This window comes from Melospiza georgiana, chromosome 1, assembly GCF_028018845.1.
Source record: "Melospiza georgiana isolate bMelGeo1 chromosome 1, bMelGeo1.pri, whole genome shotgun sequence".
NCBI classification, from domain to species: Eukaryota; Metazoa; Chordata; class Aves; order Passeriformes; family Passerellidae; genus Melospiza; species Melospiza georgiana.
The window spans coordinates 816,219-830,581 of record NC_080430.1 but is presented as its reverse complement, the minus strand read 5'-3'; the positions used below and the strand labels follow the sequence as shown (position 1 = coordinate 830,581).

General features: G+C 51.8%; 1 protein-coding gene across 5 annotated transcripts in view; it reads left to right on the top strand.

The window, feature by feature from the left end:
* MAP4 (microtubule associated protein 4) overlaps nt 1-14,363 on the top strand; it is a 153,977-nt gene that overhangs the window by 126,395 nt on the left and 13,219 nt on the right. For 3 of the 5 annotated variants that reach the window (XM_058045325.1, XM_058045341.1, XM_058045315.1), the window contains 6 exons: nt 4,044-4,144; nt 4,976-5,188; nt 6,689-6,866; nt 10,257-10,316; nt 11,576-11,898; nt 13,642-13,764. In XM_058045325.1, coding sequence (XP_057901308.1) covers nt 4,044-4,144; nt 4,976-5,188; nt 6,689-6,866; nt 10,257-10,316; nt 11,576-11,898; nt 13,642-13,764 — 998 coding nt within the window. The remainder of the gene's footprint in view (nt 1-4,043; nt 4,145-4,975; nt 5,189-6,688; nt 6,867-10,256; nt 10,317-11,575; nt 11,899-13,641; nt 13,765-14,363) is intronic. The other 2 variants (XM_058045350.1, XM_058045333.1) reach the window with 2 other exon arrangements.

Here is a 14,363-nt window from a genome sequence, read left to right as displayed (position 1 = left end):
TCAGAGGAAGATTGAACACCCTGAGCATCAGGTGGAGCTGGGCTGGGGGATTGGGGTAAAGGACCTTAAAGCTCATCCAGTGCCACCCCTGCCATGGCAGGGACACCTCCCCCTGTCCCAGGCTGCTCCAAGCTCCAGCCTGGCCCTGGCACTGCCAGGGATCCAGGGGCAGCCACAGCTGCTCTGGGCACCCTGTGCAAGAGCTTCATCATGATAGGAATGATTTATTGATAGGAATCATGATAAGAGAAATGATAGGAATCATTTATTGATAGGAATCATGATATGCAAATGATAGGAATGATTTATTGTTAGGAATCATGATAGGAAAAATTACAGGAATGATTTCTTGATACTAATCATGATAGGAAAAATGCTAGGAATCATTTCTTGATAGGAATAATGATAGGAGAAATGATAGGAATAATTTCTTGATAGGAATCGTGATAGGAGAAGTGATAGGAATCATTTCTTGATAGGAATAATGACAGGAATCATTTCTTGATAGGAATCATGATAGGAGAAATGATAGGAATCATCTCTTGATAGGAATAATGACAGGAATGATTTATTGATAGGAATCATGACAGGAAAAATGCTAGGAATAATTTCTTGATAGGAATCATGATAGGAATCATTTATTGATAGGAATCATGACAGAAAAAATGCTAGGAATAATTTATTGTTAGGAATCATGATAGGAAAAGTGATAGGAATCATTTATTGCAGTGTTGCTCTAGGAACCTGTTGGGACATGCCAAGAATTGTGATTTTCCCCATTAGGAGCAGGAGGGGTGAGGACAGGGACGGGGAAGGAGGCGCTGGCAGCACAGTGCCAGCAGTGTGGGGAGGAGCTGCTGCTGTCTGTGCCTGGGGGGATCCATGGGGTGGCAGATGGCAATGTCCTTCCCTGGCTCCTTGAAGCCCCTGGCCCTGGTGCTGCTGACTCAGCTCAGGGCACGGCAGCTCCAACCAAATGCCTTTCAAACACCTTCCAGGCCTTCTCCTCTGCCTGGGGGAGCAGGCAAACTGAAAAGTCTCCTAAATAATTCTTGCAGCCTAATGAACAAATTTGATTAAGGTTTGGCAGCTTTGCCTAATATTCCCTGTAACTAGGAAATGGTGCCAGTTCTCTGCTCTGAGAACAGCCTCGTAATTAAACCATGAATGAGAGAAATGTCCTGATGAGCACAGGACAAATGAATATTAAACCCCAAAGCTCTCCTTCTGTAATCCCTGGGGGATGGGGCAGGGTTGTGTGTCCTGGGATGTCAGAGTCTCAGAGAGATGGAGCCTGAGTTGTGGCCCCTCAAGTAGAGAAGGTCTCTACCCAATTCCCCTGAATAATAATAATAATAATAATAATAATAATAATAACAATGATGATGATGATGATGATGATGAATGGTTTAGGTTGGAGGGACCTCAAAGCCCATCCAGTGCCACCCCTGCCATGGCAGGGACACCTCCCACTGTCCCAGGCTGCTCCAGCCTGGCCTTGGGCACTTCAGGGATGCAGGGGCAGCCACAGCTGCTCTGGGAATTCTATTCTAGGGCCTGCCCACCCTCCCAGGGAGCAATTCCTTCCCAATATCCCATCCATCCCTGCCCTCTGGCAGTGGGAAGCCATTCCCTGTGTCCTGTCCTGGTTTTTATTCACCTTCTATTAAGCAACATGAAATAACATGAAATTCATGCTGTCACTGGTTCAGAAATGTGGGAGCTGCTGGAGTTCAGGTCCTGACCCTCTGGGTGTTGCAGGATTTGAGGAGCACTCCCTGATGCTGGGAATTCTTGTCATGGGTGCTGCAGCCCCTCATCAGGCAGAGGTTTAGTGTTGGTGCTGAATTAGCTGAAATAATTAATGACAGCAGCTTTTACCACTGGAAGTCACCTTGATGTGGGGGATATTTGAGACTGGTAGGACTCCAAACGAAGCAGTTCTGGGAGCAGAGAGAAGGGAATGGGCAGGAGTTGTGTTTCAGCAGAGGGAACTGCTGACAACTGCTGCTGCTGGCATTGCTGTGCATGGACCTGACAGGTGAAACCAGGAGAGAAAGGATTATTGAAATGCAGGGGAGGAATCAGAGAGCAGCCAGTACAGATCAGCTGCAATAAAAACAGGTTTTCCAGGTGAACAGACACAATTCCCAAGGATTTTGCATTAAAGCAGGTGTTCAACCTCTACATTTTGCTGATTTTCCTTCACAACCCTCTTATGTGCCCAGGATGCTCAGCCCAGTGCTGCAAAACTGGGGGGCCGGATGGGCAGGAAGGGGTTAAACCAATTCAGGGGGAAAAAAGGCTTATCCTGAGCTTACCCTGGAGTCAGAACACAAAAACAACAACCCATACTCTGGTGGGAGGGAGGCACGGGGTGATTTTATTTTCCTGCCTTGTACCAGGACTGAGGCATCCTCTGAGACACTCCTGTCAAGTCTGACAGGCAGGAAAGCAGGGAACAGAAACTGCAATTTCCAAAAGATGTGGAGAACAGGCTGTTTACTGCTGGAATCCTTAGCCTGGCCTTGTCACAATCTGTTCAGGGTTATAAAAAGCAGCGTCCAACACGGATAAGGCTGGATTTGAATCCCCAGATGACAGGGGAGATGCTGCAGGAATTCATGCTGGGCTCTTGGCACAGGATCCTGGCAGGATCCAGCCCAGGGCAGGGTGCTTGTGCAGCTGCACCCTGGGGAAGGAGGGCTTGGAAGGGATTTGTAGGGATGCTGCTGCTTGCTGCTGCGGGATTTCAGGGATTTGGGGAGAAAACGTGGGGAAACTGCTCCTCAGTGAAGGATTTGTTGGGTTGGAGGGCAGTGCTGGGGCTGGTTTGGGTTCTGGCTTTGCAGAGGACACAAGGAGGGGGTGCTGCTCTCCTGCCCCTCAGGGAACAGCCTGGTGTGTTCCCTGTCCCCAGGCAGTGTGACAATGGCCAAAAGGAACAATGACAGGGAAACTGGTACTTCTTGGAATTGGCTGTGAGCTCTGTGCTGTAAGCAGCTCCAGTGAGGGGTCAGTGTCTGCCAGAATGGGATCTCCATGGTCCTGCTCTTGTGGGAATCCTGGAGTGGTTTGGATGGAAAGAGGCATTGAGGACCATCCCATCCCATCCCATCCCATCCCATCCCATCCCATCCCATCCCATCCCATCCCACTTCTGCCATGGCAGGCACACTTCCCACTGTCCCAGGCTACTCTCAGCCCTGTCCAGCCTGGCCTTGGGCACTGCCAGGGATCCAGGGCAGCCACAGCTGCTCTGGGCACCTCACAGGGAAGAATTCCCTCTTAATAAACAATCTAAATGTACCTTCCTTCAGCTAAAGCCATTCCCTGTGTCCTGTCCCTCCATCCCTTGTCCCCAGTCCCTCTCCAGCTCTCCTGGAGCCCCTCCAGGCCCTGCCAGGGGCTCTGAGCTCTCCCTGGAGCTTCTCCTCTCCAGATGAACATTCCCAGCTCTCCAGCCTGGCTCCAGCCCTGCAGCAGCTCCGGGGCCTCTCTGGATCTGTCCAGCAGCTCCAGCTCCTTGTGCTGTTGGGTCAGGGCTGGCACCTGTGATGTGTGTGACCTTTCCTGGTGCTCCCTTTGGCTGCTCCCTCAGGGCTCCAGGTGTGGATGTGGGCAGAGGAAAGGTGGAGCAGGAACAGCTGTAACAATGGGGATAGCTGGGGACAGAGCCCCACTCCAGGATAAGTGTAAAACCTGGACTTCACCATGAACGTTCCAACAATTTCTTGTAACAACTTAAAGATGAGATTTGCTATTTAAAGTAAACCACAGGTTTCCTTCCTCTGCTGGCTGGCTTTACCCACTGGGATCATGTGAGAAATTGGAATCTAACAGCACCTGGATGAACCTGTCCTTTTACAGGGAAAATCTTTCTTCCTGCAGGTATTCTGGGGTTCAGGAAATTTTCCACTAACACCAACCTGTGCTGTGTCAGTTCTGTCTCCTGCTGCTGCTGTGTTGAATAACAGCAAACTAAAAAACATATCTCAAAAAAAAAAAAGCTTAAACTCACAGATGTGCCTTCCTCCCCCCAGGCAAGGCGGAGGAGCCCAAAGCAGCCGAGGCCGTGAGTGGGAACGACATCTCAGCTCCTCCCAACAAGGAGCTGCCCCCCAGCCCCGAGAAGAAGACCAAGGTAGGAGCTGTTCCCTGCTCCCATCTCTGCTCCCAGGGCTTTCATTTCCCAGCTTTTCTGCTTGCTCAGCTGTGCCAGCCACACTTCTGTTTTCTGAGCTGCCCCTGCAGCAAACCCGTCCAGTTCGGAGCTGCCCGTGGCAAACTCTGATCCAAGTGTGCAAACTCCATTTCAGTGAGTTCCTGCCTGCTGCAGTGACCGTAGCAGTAGTAAACACGGAGTAAAGGTGTAGTAACCCCTGTGCTCAGCCATACTCTGTCAGTTGTTCCCAGCCCATTTCAGAGCCCTGCTCAGCCCCTCTGGCTTTGGAGCTGTGCTCAGGAGCTCCCAGCACACAGCAAGGTCCCCCCAGTGTCCCCAGCAGGGCTGGGGGCAGGGGCTCTGTCCCCTGGAGGCCCTGCCCGTGTGACCACGGCAGCTGATCCCAGGGGATTTGGAGCTGCAATCCCTGCGTGCCCATAATTGGAAAGCCAGGGCCTGTGGATTGCACGTAGCCCTGGATGCCAGGAGCACCCAATTACTAATCCAGCTTTACCAGCCATTCCTTCTGTTGCTTTCCATGCTGCTGAAATACATCTGTTGGTTTGGAATTGAATGGCAGAACGCCTCCAGCTCCAGAGGCTGCTGCATTTTGTTCTTTGTTGCACTCAGAAAACAGATTATTATTATTATTATTATTATTATTATTATTATTATTATTATTATTATTATTTTCCTTTAAAATATCACTTTTCTGTTGTTGCAGCTCAGTGTTTTGGTTTACAATGCGCTATTTTTTGTTGTATTTCTTTGGTTTTATCCTGGATTTTGCTTTTTGGCCCAACCCTAAAGCCTGCTGCATCCTCCTCCTCTGCCAAGGCGGCGGCAGCCAAGGCCAAGCCCCCGGGCAGCACCAGCCCCAAGCGGCCCAGCTCGGCCACCCCGGGCACAAACAAAAAGCCCACGAGCCCGAGTGCAGCTCCTGCTCCAGGCAGCACCTCCAAACGCCCCGGCACCAGCAGCACCCGTCCCTCCACCCTCACTCCAAAAGAGACTAAACCAAAGGTAAGAACTGCCTGCCTCTGGGGGCACCAGGGCTCGCTGCAGGGCAGGCTGCCAGCCCTCAGCCACGGGGCAGGGCTGAATTGCTGGGCTAGGTGACATCAGGAGGGGCACTCGGTGTCCCTGGCACTGAACTGTCACCACAGAGGAGAATTAAACCTGAGTGTAGTGCTGAGATTGTCCTGATGAGCTGCCATGAGTCAGGGATCCCAGGCTGGGTTGGGTTGGGAGGGACCTTAAAGCCCATCCTATCCCATCCCATCCCATCCCATCCCATCCCATCCCATCCCATCCCATCCCATCCCATCCCATCCCATCCCATCCCATTCCTGCCATGGCAGGGACACCTCCCACTGTCCCAGAGTGACCCAAGCCCTGTCCAACCTGGCCTTGGACATTCCAGGGATCCAGGGAACACCCACAACTGCTCTGGGAATTCCATCCCAGTTCCTCCCCACCCTCCCAGCTAGGAATTCCTTCTGTGTACAACTCCTAAATCCAGACAAGAACATGGGAAGCCTGACTAGGGACATATGATATGAATATTGAAGAAAAACAAAGCCATGTGAATACTCCTTATTTCCCACCAGTGGTCATGTTATGATGTGTGGTCACTGCAGAACTGCACAGAGAGGATTGATAACACTTAGAAAACTCTGGAGATCTGTAAATCCCCAAAAGAGAGGATTCATGGACAATGTTGCATCTTCCAGATAAGCAGGGAATCCCTGTGTGTCAGAAGTGGGAGGTGTCCCTTGAATGATCCCTATGTTAACTTGTGATCTGAGAGAGTAGGGGAACTCAGGTTTAAAAGGGAACATCAAATCCATTTCAGAAGCTTTCATTGATGGCTGAACACCGCCACACACTGCATTTGAGTGTTTTTTAGAACTAAGTAAAAATAACAGAAGGCAAATGAAAGCCCAGGTGTAAAACTGTACTTTTCTCTGAGCTGGTGACTTTGGTTTGGTTCAAGTTTTTGTATCTTTTTGATAAAATAATATTAATTCAGTATTTTCATACCTCAGAGATCAGGCAGTTGACAAACAAGCGCCTGACCAGGGACATCAGGAAAGAGTTTTCCCAGTGAGGGATGAGCTGTGGACGCCTGATTCTCATGTCCCCACTGTTAAAACAAATTCCAGCTTAGGGGGCATTGGTGCTCCTGGAGGATGGGAATCTCTCACAGGAGCATTGCTGGTGTTCTGCTGGTTCCATTTGATCCAGAAATCAGAACCTGCTCCCCAGCAGGAGAGGCCCCCACACACCAGAGCTGACCAGCCCCGGGTGGGAGCTGCTCCTCCGCAGCGTCCGTGCTCCGTGGCCTGCCCTCCACACCACCACTCGCTTCTGCACGTCTCAATTATATTTTAATTGCATTATAACCTTTCAGCAGTGCCAGGCTTCATTAAGTGCTGGGGCATTTCAGGGATTCCTGTTCCTTCCAGCCCTCCTGGCTCGGGCTCTGCCGGGGCCGCTCTGACGCCGCTCGCTCCCTTGCAGGTCGCGGATGCGAAGCCCGCAGAGAAGAAAACCTCCCTCTCCAAGCCTCCATCCTCCACCACCCCCAAAACTCCTTCCAGGAGCTCCTCTGCTGCTCCCCGGACCACGGCGCCGTCCCCGGTGACGGCAGCGGCCGCTGCCAAAACCACGGCGCCCACTCCTCCCAAGAGGCCGACGTGTGAGTGCTGCCCCTTCCCTGGGAAACCCATCCTGCAGCACCTGCAGCCTCCTGCCTGGGCACACCAGGGGCTCTGCACAGCTCCTGGCACAGGGCACAGCTGGGGGACAGGCACAGGAGCAGAGGGAACAGCCTCAGGCTGGGCAGGGCAGGCCCAGGTGGGTACTGGGAATGTTCCTCCTGGAAAAGGCTCTGCAGCCCTGGCACAGCTGGTGGAGGCTCAGGTGGATACTGGGAATGTTCCTCCTGGAAAAGGCTCTCCAGCCCTGGCCCAGCTGTGGAGTCCCCATCTCTGGAAGTGTTCAGAAGCCACTCCATCATTGCCTGGATTCTGACAGTGGCTCAAGTGTTCTTCTCTCCAGGGCTTCCTCTTCCAAACTGCCTTCAGGGCCAGCCTCCATCAGCTGTGTTTAATCCAGGGTTAATGCAATTACTGGACACACTTGATTTAAGAGTGGGCATTCCATTCCTTCTATATTTTGCCATAGGAACAGAATAAACACTAAATAAAAGTTCAAAAAAGCAAATCTTCAGAAGAGGACTTGAAACACCTGAACTGGTGTGGGAAATCCAAAAGGGTTGAGCAGAAGTGGAAGATTTTTAGTAGAGCAGGAGGAATTTGGAGCTGAAATCACATCAGCTTCATCCAAAAACTGTGTCCCACTCGTGCTGCTGCTAAAGAGGGAACTTTGCATGAGTTCCACAGGAAACCTGAGCTGTGTTTTAGCTAAGCTAACACTGTTCTCACTCCTCCTCTTAATGGAACTTGAGAGATTTAACATTAGATAAGATTATAGTCCAAGTCTTCTCAAGTCTTTTCAAATGACTGGCCTCAGTGGCAAAATTTGTCAATAAAAGTGTAAAATGGCACTGTTTGGTTTGAATCCCAAAGCATGGGTTCCTATCCCAGCTTTCCCAAAAAAATGGTAATGTTTTAGCTGTGCTGGGATGGATTTGGCCTGATGGACATCCCAGACTTATGTTCTGGGGGAAAATCTAATTAATCAAGTGTAGAGAAGGTGTTGCACGTTCCAAGAGCCACATATCCTGTCTGATAAACTCATTTTGTGAGTAAAACTCATTTTGTGTGGTCTTGGAGGCAAATGGGAGCCCGGGAATGCAGGATCTGTTCTAATGAGTTGGGCTCATTCCTGCTGCCCCACAAACAAAGCAGTGTTTGCTGCTGAAAGGAGACGGGGGCAGCGATGCAGAGCTGCAGGGAGCTGTTCCAAGAGGCAGGAGGTGCAGGGCAAGGGTCTGTGGCACCAGGAACGTGGTGGGACCCTGCCAGGCCACAGGCAGGGCCCTGGGGTGAGGGAGGCTGAGGTCAGCTGGAGGGACTCCATGGGGAGGCTGAGAAATCTGGATCTGGAAATGCACAGGGACGGCAGGAATGGGAAAAGCAGGGGTCCTGTGCTGGGTGAGGTGGAAGCAGGGGTGGGACAGAGGGTGGAAGGTGACCTAGACCCTCAAGGCAACCACGAGCCCAATGCTGAGAGTTGAGTTTGGTTTCGTGTAGTTGGGTTGGGTTTGGTTTGGTGTAGTTGGGTTGGGTTGAGTTGGGTTTGGTTGGGTCGGGTTGATTTGGTTGAGTTCGGTTTAATTGGGTTTGGTTCAGTTGGATTTGGTTTCATTGGGTTTGGTTTAGTGTGGTTTTATTTGATTGGTTGTTGGTTGGTTGGTTGGGTTGGGTTTTGGTTGGTTGGGTTGGGTTTGGTGTGGTTTGGTTGGGTTGGGTTTGGTTTGGTTTGAGTGAGATGTGGGTGGGAACACCTGGAGCTCTTGGGCTCACAGCTCTGGGGTCACAGCTGCCATCAATTTCAGCCATTGTCTCACAAAATCTGTGTGCCAAGGCCAGGTTTGGCATTACATAGTTCCACTTTCTCAGGTATTTTCAGGTCAGCCATTTTCTCTGCTAAAGGAGAGCCAAGGGTTATGTGGGGCTTGATGTTTTGATTTTTAATTTTATTTCTTCATTAGTTTTTGCCCCCCTCCCTGTGGAAATTACTTTAATGTTTGTACAAGACCATGCTCAGCCCTTCAGATCAGGCACAGATCAAAGTCTGTCACACAGACCCTTGTCCCAGGGGCTCTCTCTGGGTTTTCAGCACCTCATGTTCACACAGATAGAAGTGTTCAGCATTGGCTCCCCACTGACACCAGCAGACAGAACATCTCTGTATATTAATGTAACATAATATTCCTCTGCCTTTTACACAAACCTAAGGCTGTTCTGTCTGTGCAGTTTCCCCAATTAAAGTTGTGGTCTCGAGGAATGAAATTAGGTTGGTTTGCCAGCCCCTTGTTTGAAGTGTTTGCTATTAATTATGTATCCATCCTTTAGGCCTTATTAAATTATCCAAATGGGTTTCACCTCATTAGCTGGAATCTTATCTGGGGTGTTTAATTGAATGCTTTTAGCAAAGTCAGGGTGGAATGATCCAGACTAACTTGGCCTGTAGTTATCTGCCTCTTCCCCTTGGTCTTTTTGGTATTGATATTCCATAAAGGACCCTGACAGCTGCTGGAGTGTATCTAAAAAATCTGAGACTTAATGGAAATTAGATATTAAAAAATGAGGGTTTTCCTAATTTCTAACTTGGGTCTTTTCCATTTATTATTTCTTTTCAATGTTGCCTTCCTTTGGCTGTTTAAATGAAGCAGAATTTACCCAAACATGCTCATCACTGATAGTAAAACCCCTCCAATTTCATTATCAAAGACTTCCTTAAAATAAAGTCCCATTTCTATTGTTTAGTCCATAGTTTTTGCCTTGATCAATTTGGTGTTTGGCTTTCTCCTGCTTGGGGAAGTGTGACTGCATCCCTGGTTTAGAGTGTCCTCTGTGCAGTGTAATCAGGTCATGATCGTTGGGCTTTGCCCAAAGGCAGCTCAGTTTGGGGATTGATTTTTGGGTTTATACAATTAAAATAGCAGCCAAAATATGTGCAATAACTCCTGTGCAAGAAAATTGGCACGGGGTAGGACTGGTCTGGCAATGAGAGCAAGGTTGGGCAAGGACAAATGTGGGGCTGCTTTTGTTCCTTTTTAAAGAAAGGAAATGTTTTGGGGTAGGGTTTTTTGCTTGGTTGGTTTTTTGTTTAAGAAATGAAGATGGGGCAGGATTAAAATATTCCCAGTGAGTGCTGTCAGATTCAGGAAGGTAATGTGAGGAGAAAGAAAATGCAGCCCATCCCCAGGTGTGTGGTGTGACCGAGTGAGGATCCTGTGACAAGGATTGGTGCTCTGGCTGCCAAACACGAGGGTTTCTGGTGGCAGCAGGAGCTGCCCAGGCTGCAGGTGCTCTCATCCACAGAACAGTGAATCCTGGGCTGGTTCCAGGCTGGAATGTGCTGGGGTCTCCCCTGACTGCTGTGTTTGTGTTGGCAGCCATCAAGACGGACGCGAAGCCGGCAGATGCCAAGAAACCTCCTGCCAAGTCTCCCTCAGGTAACCTCACCTCCCTCCTCACCTGGGCTCTGGGAAATGCAGCTGGGAAAACTCTGCAAGGCCATGGAGCCCCTGTCCCCAGCACTGACCATGTCCCCAGTGCCACATCCATGTGGGTGCCACATCCCTCCAGCGATGGGGAACCACCGCTGCCCTGGGCAGCTGTGCCAGGGCTGGAGAGCCCTTTCCAGGAAGGAATATTCCCAATATCCACCTGAACCTCCCCTGGCACAGCCTGAGGCTGTTTCCTCAGTCTGAATCTAATCCCCTTTGTCTGGGGCTGGGGTCATTATGGGGTCCCTGTACATCTCTGGGAATGGGGGTATCCCAGACTGGGCTGGATGGGACATGGAGCACCTGGGACAGTGAAGGTGTCCCTGCCACGGCAGGGCTGGGATGAGCTGATCTTTGGGGTCCCAGCCCGTACTGGGCTATGTGACTGAGGCAGTTCTGTGTGACTGAGGCAGTTCTGTGTGTCCAAGGCAGTTCTGTGTGACTGAGGCCATTCTGTGTGACTGAGGCAGTTCTGACTGAGGCAGTTCTGTGTGACTGAGGCCGTTCTGTGTGTCTGAGGCAGTTCTGTGTGTCCAAGGCAGTTCTGTGTGACTAAGGCAGTTCTGTGTGTCCAAGGCAGTTCTGACTGAGGCCGTTCTGTGTGACCGAGGCAGTTCTGTGTGTCTGAGGCAGTTCTGTGTGACTGAGGCAGTTCTGTGTCTGAGGCAGTTCTGTGTGTCTGAGGCAGTTCTGTGTCACTGAGGCAGTTCTGTGTGTCCAAGGCAGTTCTGTGTGTCTGAGGCAGTTCTGTGTGTCTCAGGCAGTTCTGTGTGACCGAGGCAGTTCTGTGTGTCTCAGGCAGTTTTGTGTGACTGAGGCAGTTCTGACTGAGGCAGTTCTGTGTGACTGAGGCAGTTCTGTGTGTCTCATGCAGTTCTGTGTATCTGAGGCAGTTCTGTGTGACTGAGGAGTTCTGTGTGTCTCATGCAGTTCTGTGTGACTGAGGCCTTTCTGTGTGTCTGAGGCAGTTCTGTGTGACTGAGGCAGTTCTGTGTGACTGAGGCAGTTCTGTGTGTCTCAGGCAGTTCTGTGTGACTGAGGCCGTTCTGTGTGACTGAGGCAGTTCTGTGTGACTGAGGCCGTTCTGTGTGTCTGAGGCAGTTCTGTGTCACTGAGGCAGTTCTGTGTGTCTCAGGCAGTTCTGTGTGTCCGATGCAGTTCTGTACCTGACCCTGCTCTCCCCTTCCCTCCCCGCGATCCCACAGGCGATTCCAACCGCCCCAAGAGTGCCCCGGGCAGCACCACCAAGAGCAGCGCCACCACTCCTTCCACCGCGGCCTCCAGCGTGGCCGGCACGGCCCCCAGCCGGCCCAAGCCCAAAGCCGCCGCCCCCAAAGCCGCCACGGCCTCCACGGTGTCTGCGGACGCCAAGAGAGCCGCGGGCAAGGCCGCAGCGGGCAGCAAAGGCAGCGCCGGGCCCGCGGCCCGAGCCCCGCGCCCCGCCAGCGCCGCCGGGCCCGACCTGCGCCACGTCCGCTCCAAGGTGGGCTCCACCGACAACATCAAACACCAGCCCGGCGGGGGAAAGGTGAGCCCTGCCCTCCCTGCCCGCCCTGCCTGCTCCGGGCTCTGTGCCGGCTCTGCGGGATGGTGGCTGTGTCCTCACTGCTCTCTCGGCTCCTCGCTGGGTCCTGCTTGGGCAGAGCGCGGGAGCCGCCCCAGAGCCAGCCCTGCTCCACAGCAGAACCCAGAGCTCCACTGCTGCTGCTCTCCTGCCCCAAGCCTGGCACAGAAATACCCTCACTCCTGTCCATAGTCCTGCCCTTTGCCCTTGGGTGGAGGAACTGCCTGCTGAATGGTACAGAAGGTGGAGTAGTGCACTAGGATGAGGGAAACCTGGATTGCACAGCGCTTTTCCCATGCCCAGCTCCTCAGGCCCAAAGCTGACATGGAATGAGTCTTTTGGGACCCCCCCATGGTGGGCATGAGGAGAGGGCAGTGCTGGAAAACCATGACCAGAGAAAAAACTTGGGGCTCTCACTGCCTCCTAAAGCCCTTAGGGGGCACTTCCACCATCAGCATGTCCCATGGAAAGGACAAAGGTGGGATCCACCTGCAGCCCCTGCTGAACAAATGGCCATGCAGAACCACAGAGCCCTGCTTAGCTGTTGTGTAAGGCCAGCCTTGGCCTGGCCACGTGTGTCAGCAGCAGCCAGAGGGCTCTGCCTCCCCCGCAGTGGGACACAGATCTTTCCATTCTCTTTGCTGCAGCTCTGTGGTGCTGAATAACCCGGCCCAGAACTTTAATCTGCTGCCAAGGGAGCACGTTCCATGCTGGGAAAGCTTTAATCTGCTCTCAGGCACATTAAAGTCAAGGGCACTCCTGGCTGGGTGCTGTGTGTCCCAGACAGCATCAATGCAGCATGGATTTATCCTCAGAGGCAGCAGCTCCTGGCTGGGCAGCAGCACAGCACAGCCCTCGTTCTGTCAGCTCAGGGGACTTGCATTTGTGTTTAATTGCACTGCCCTTCATTTTCTAAATATTTTCATAGAGTTATTAAATCCTAACAATTGCCTTGTTAAGCAAATTGTCCTTTTGTAGTCCTGTCCACACTGAGCTGTTTTTGAGAATTATTGTAGTGTTGGGGTTTTTTGTTCACTGGTCTGTAGGTTAGTGAAATACAAGATTTATGCTGAGCCCCCCCCAAAAATGCAGGTCCTGCTGCACTTCCCTGCATCTAAACTAGCAAAAACAATAGATATCCTCAGGTAGATGCTGAGTTTTTATGAAACCTGTAAATTTTCCTCTGATTTTCTGCTCAGCTGGACTCTCAGGCAGGGTGCACCTGCCTTTTGGTAGATAAAAACTAAAGGAGCTGCTGAGCTCCAAGGCTGAGTGCAGTGAGGCTGGGTGGGAATCTGAGCTGGGAGCTCAGGGTGTGTGTCCAGCAGAGCCCCAGACCAGCCCTGGGTGTCCTCACCTCCAGACCTGCACCATGTCCTCCACAAGCAGGAGCTGCTCCTGCTCTGCTCTGGGGCTCCCCAGGGATTTGGTTGAATTTTTTTTGGCAGGATCATTGTCCTGGGGTTGCCTGGATCCTGAGGAAGGGCACCAGGAGCTTTTTGAGAAGGGAATCCTTGCTCTGTGCCCTGGGCTGGGCACTGCTGTGCCCTTGGTGTCACCGCTCCCGGGCATGGGATGATCCTTGGCCTGGCAGTCAGAGCAGGCAGGGAGTGCTCCTGGGTCTCTGTGCAGCAGGTCTCTCGTGTTCCCGTGCTCCTGCCCGAGTTCTGCCTTTGCTGGTGAAATCATCCCTTTGTCTCCATCCAGGGGAAGGTAGAGAAAAGGCCAGAGTCAGCCGGCGCCGCGCCCAGCTCTGAGCCCAGCGCGGGCTCTAAGGTGGCTCCTAAAGTGGCAGCAAAAGAGGGGGTCCCCAAACAGCCCAATGGGAAAGTGAGTTGCTTTCACACTTTTCTCTGGGGGAGATGAAAGAAAACGTTTCCATTTTGAGTCACTGTCCCTCCTCTCCAGCTGTCCTGCTCTCTCCTGTCAGTGGCACTGTCCTTGCACAGACACCTCCCCTTCTCTCCCCTGCACCCTGAGATGTTCCCAGGGAAGCTCCTCCAGGGAGGGACCCTCTACATTGCTGCTGGAGAGGTTTGCAGAGCAGAGTCCTCCTGTTTCACTGCCAGGTTAATACAGGCTTAACTTGGAGTCAGAAGGCTTCCCTTAAACCAGTTCTCCACACACAGAACCAGTTTGTAACGAGGCAGAGGGGTTGAGTTCACAGCTGCTCCTTTTAGGAGTGCACAATGTGTAGGAATTCACGTCTTCCCTGCAATATTCCTAGCCCAGTTGTACCAAAACTCTGTAACTCCAAGTCTTAGGCCATCACCACTGGATGGGTTACTCCAAAGTCCAGGTGGATGGCATGAGGTGGGAGTGCCACAGATTAATTCCAGCATTACCAGGCAGGAATGGTCAGGAATGAGCAGGGTTTGTACCTGTAGGGAGTCAGTGAAGCAGCCCACACTCCATGGCACAGGTATGTT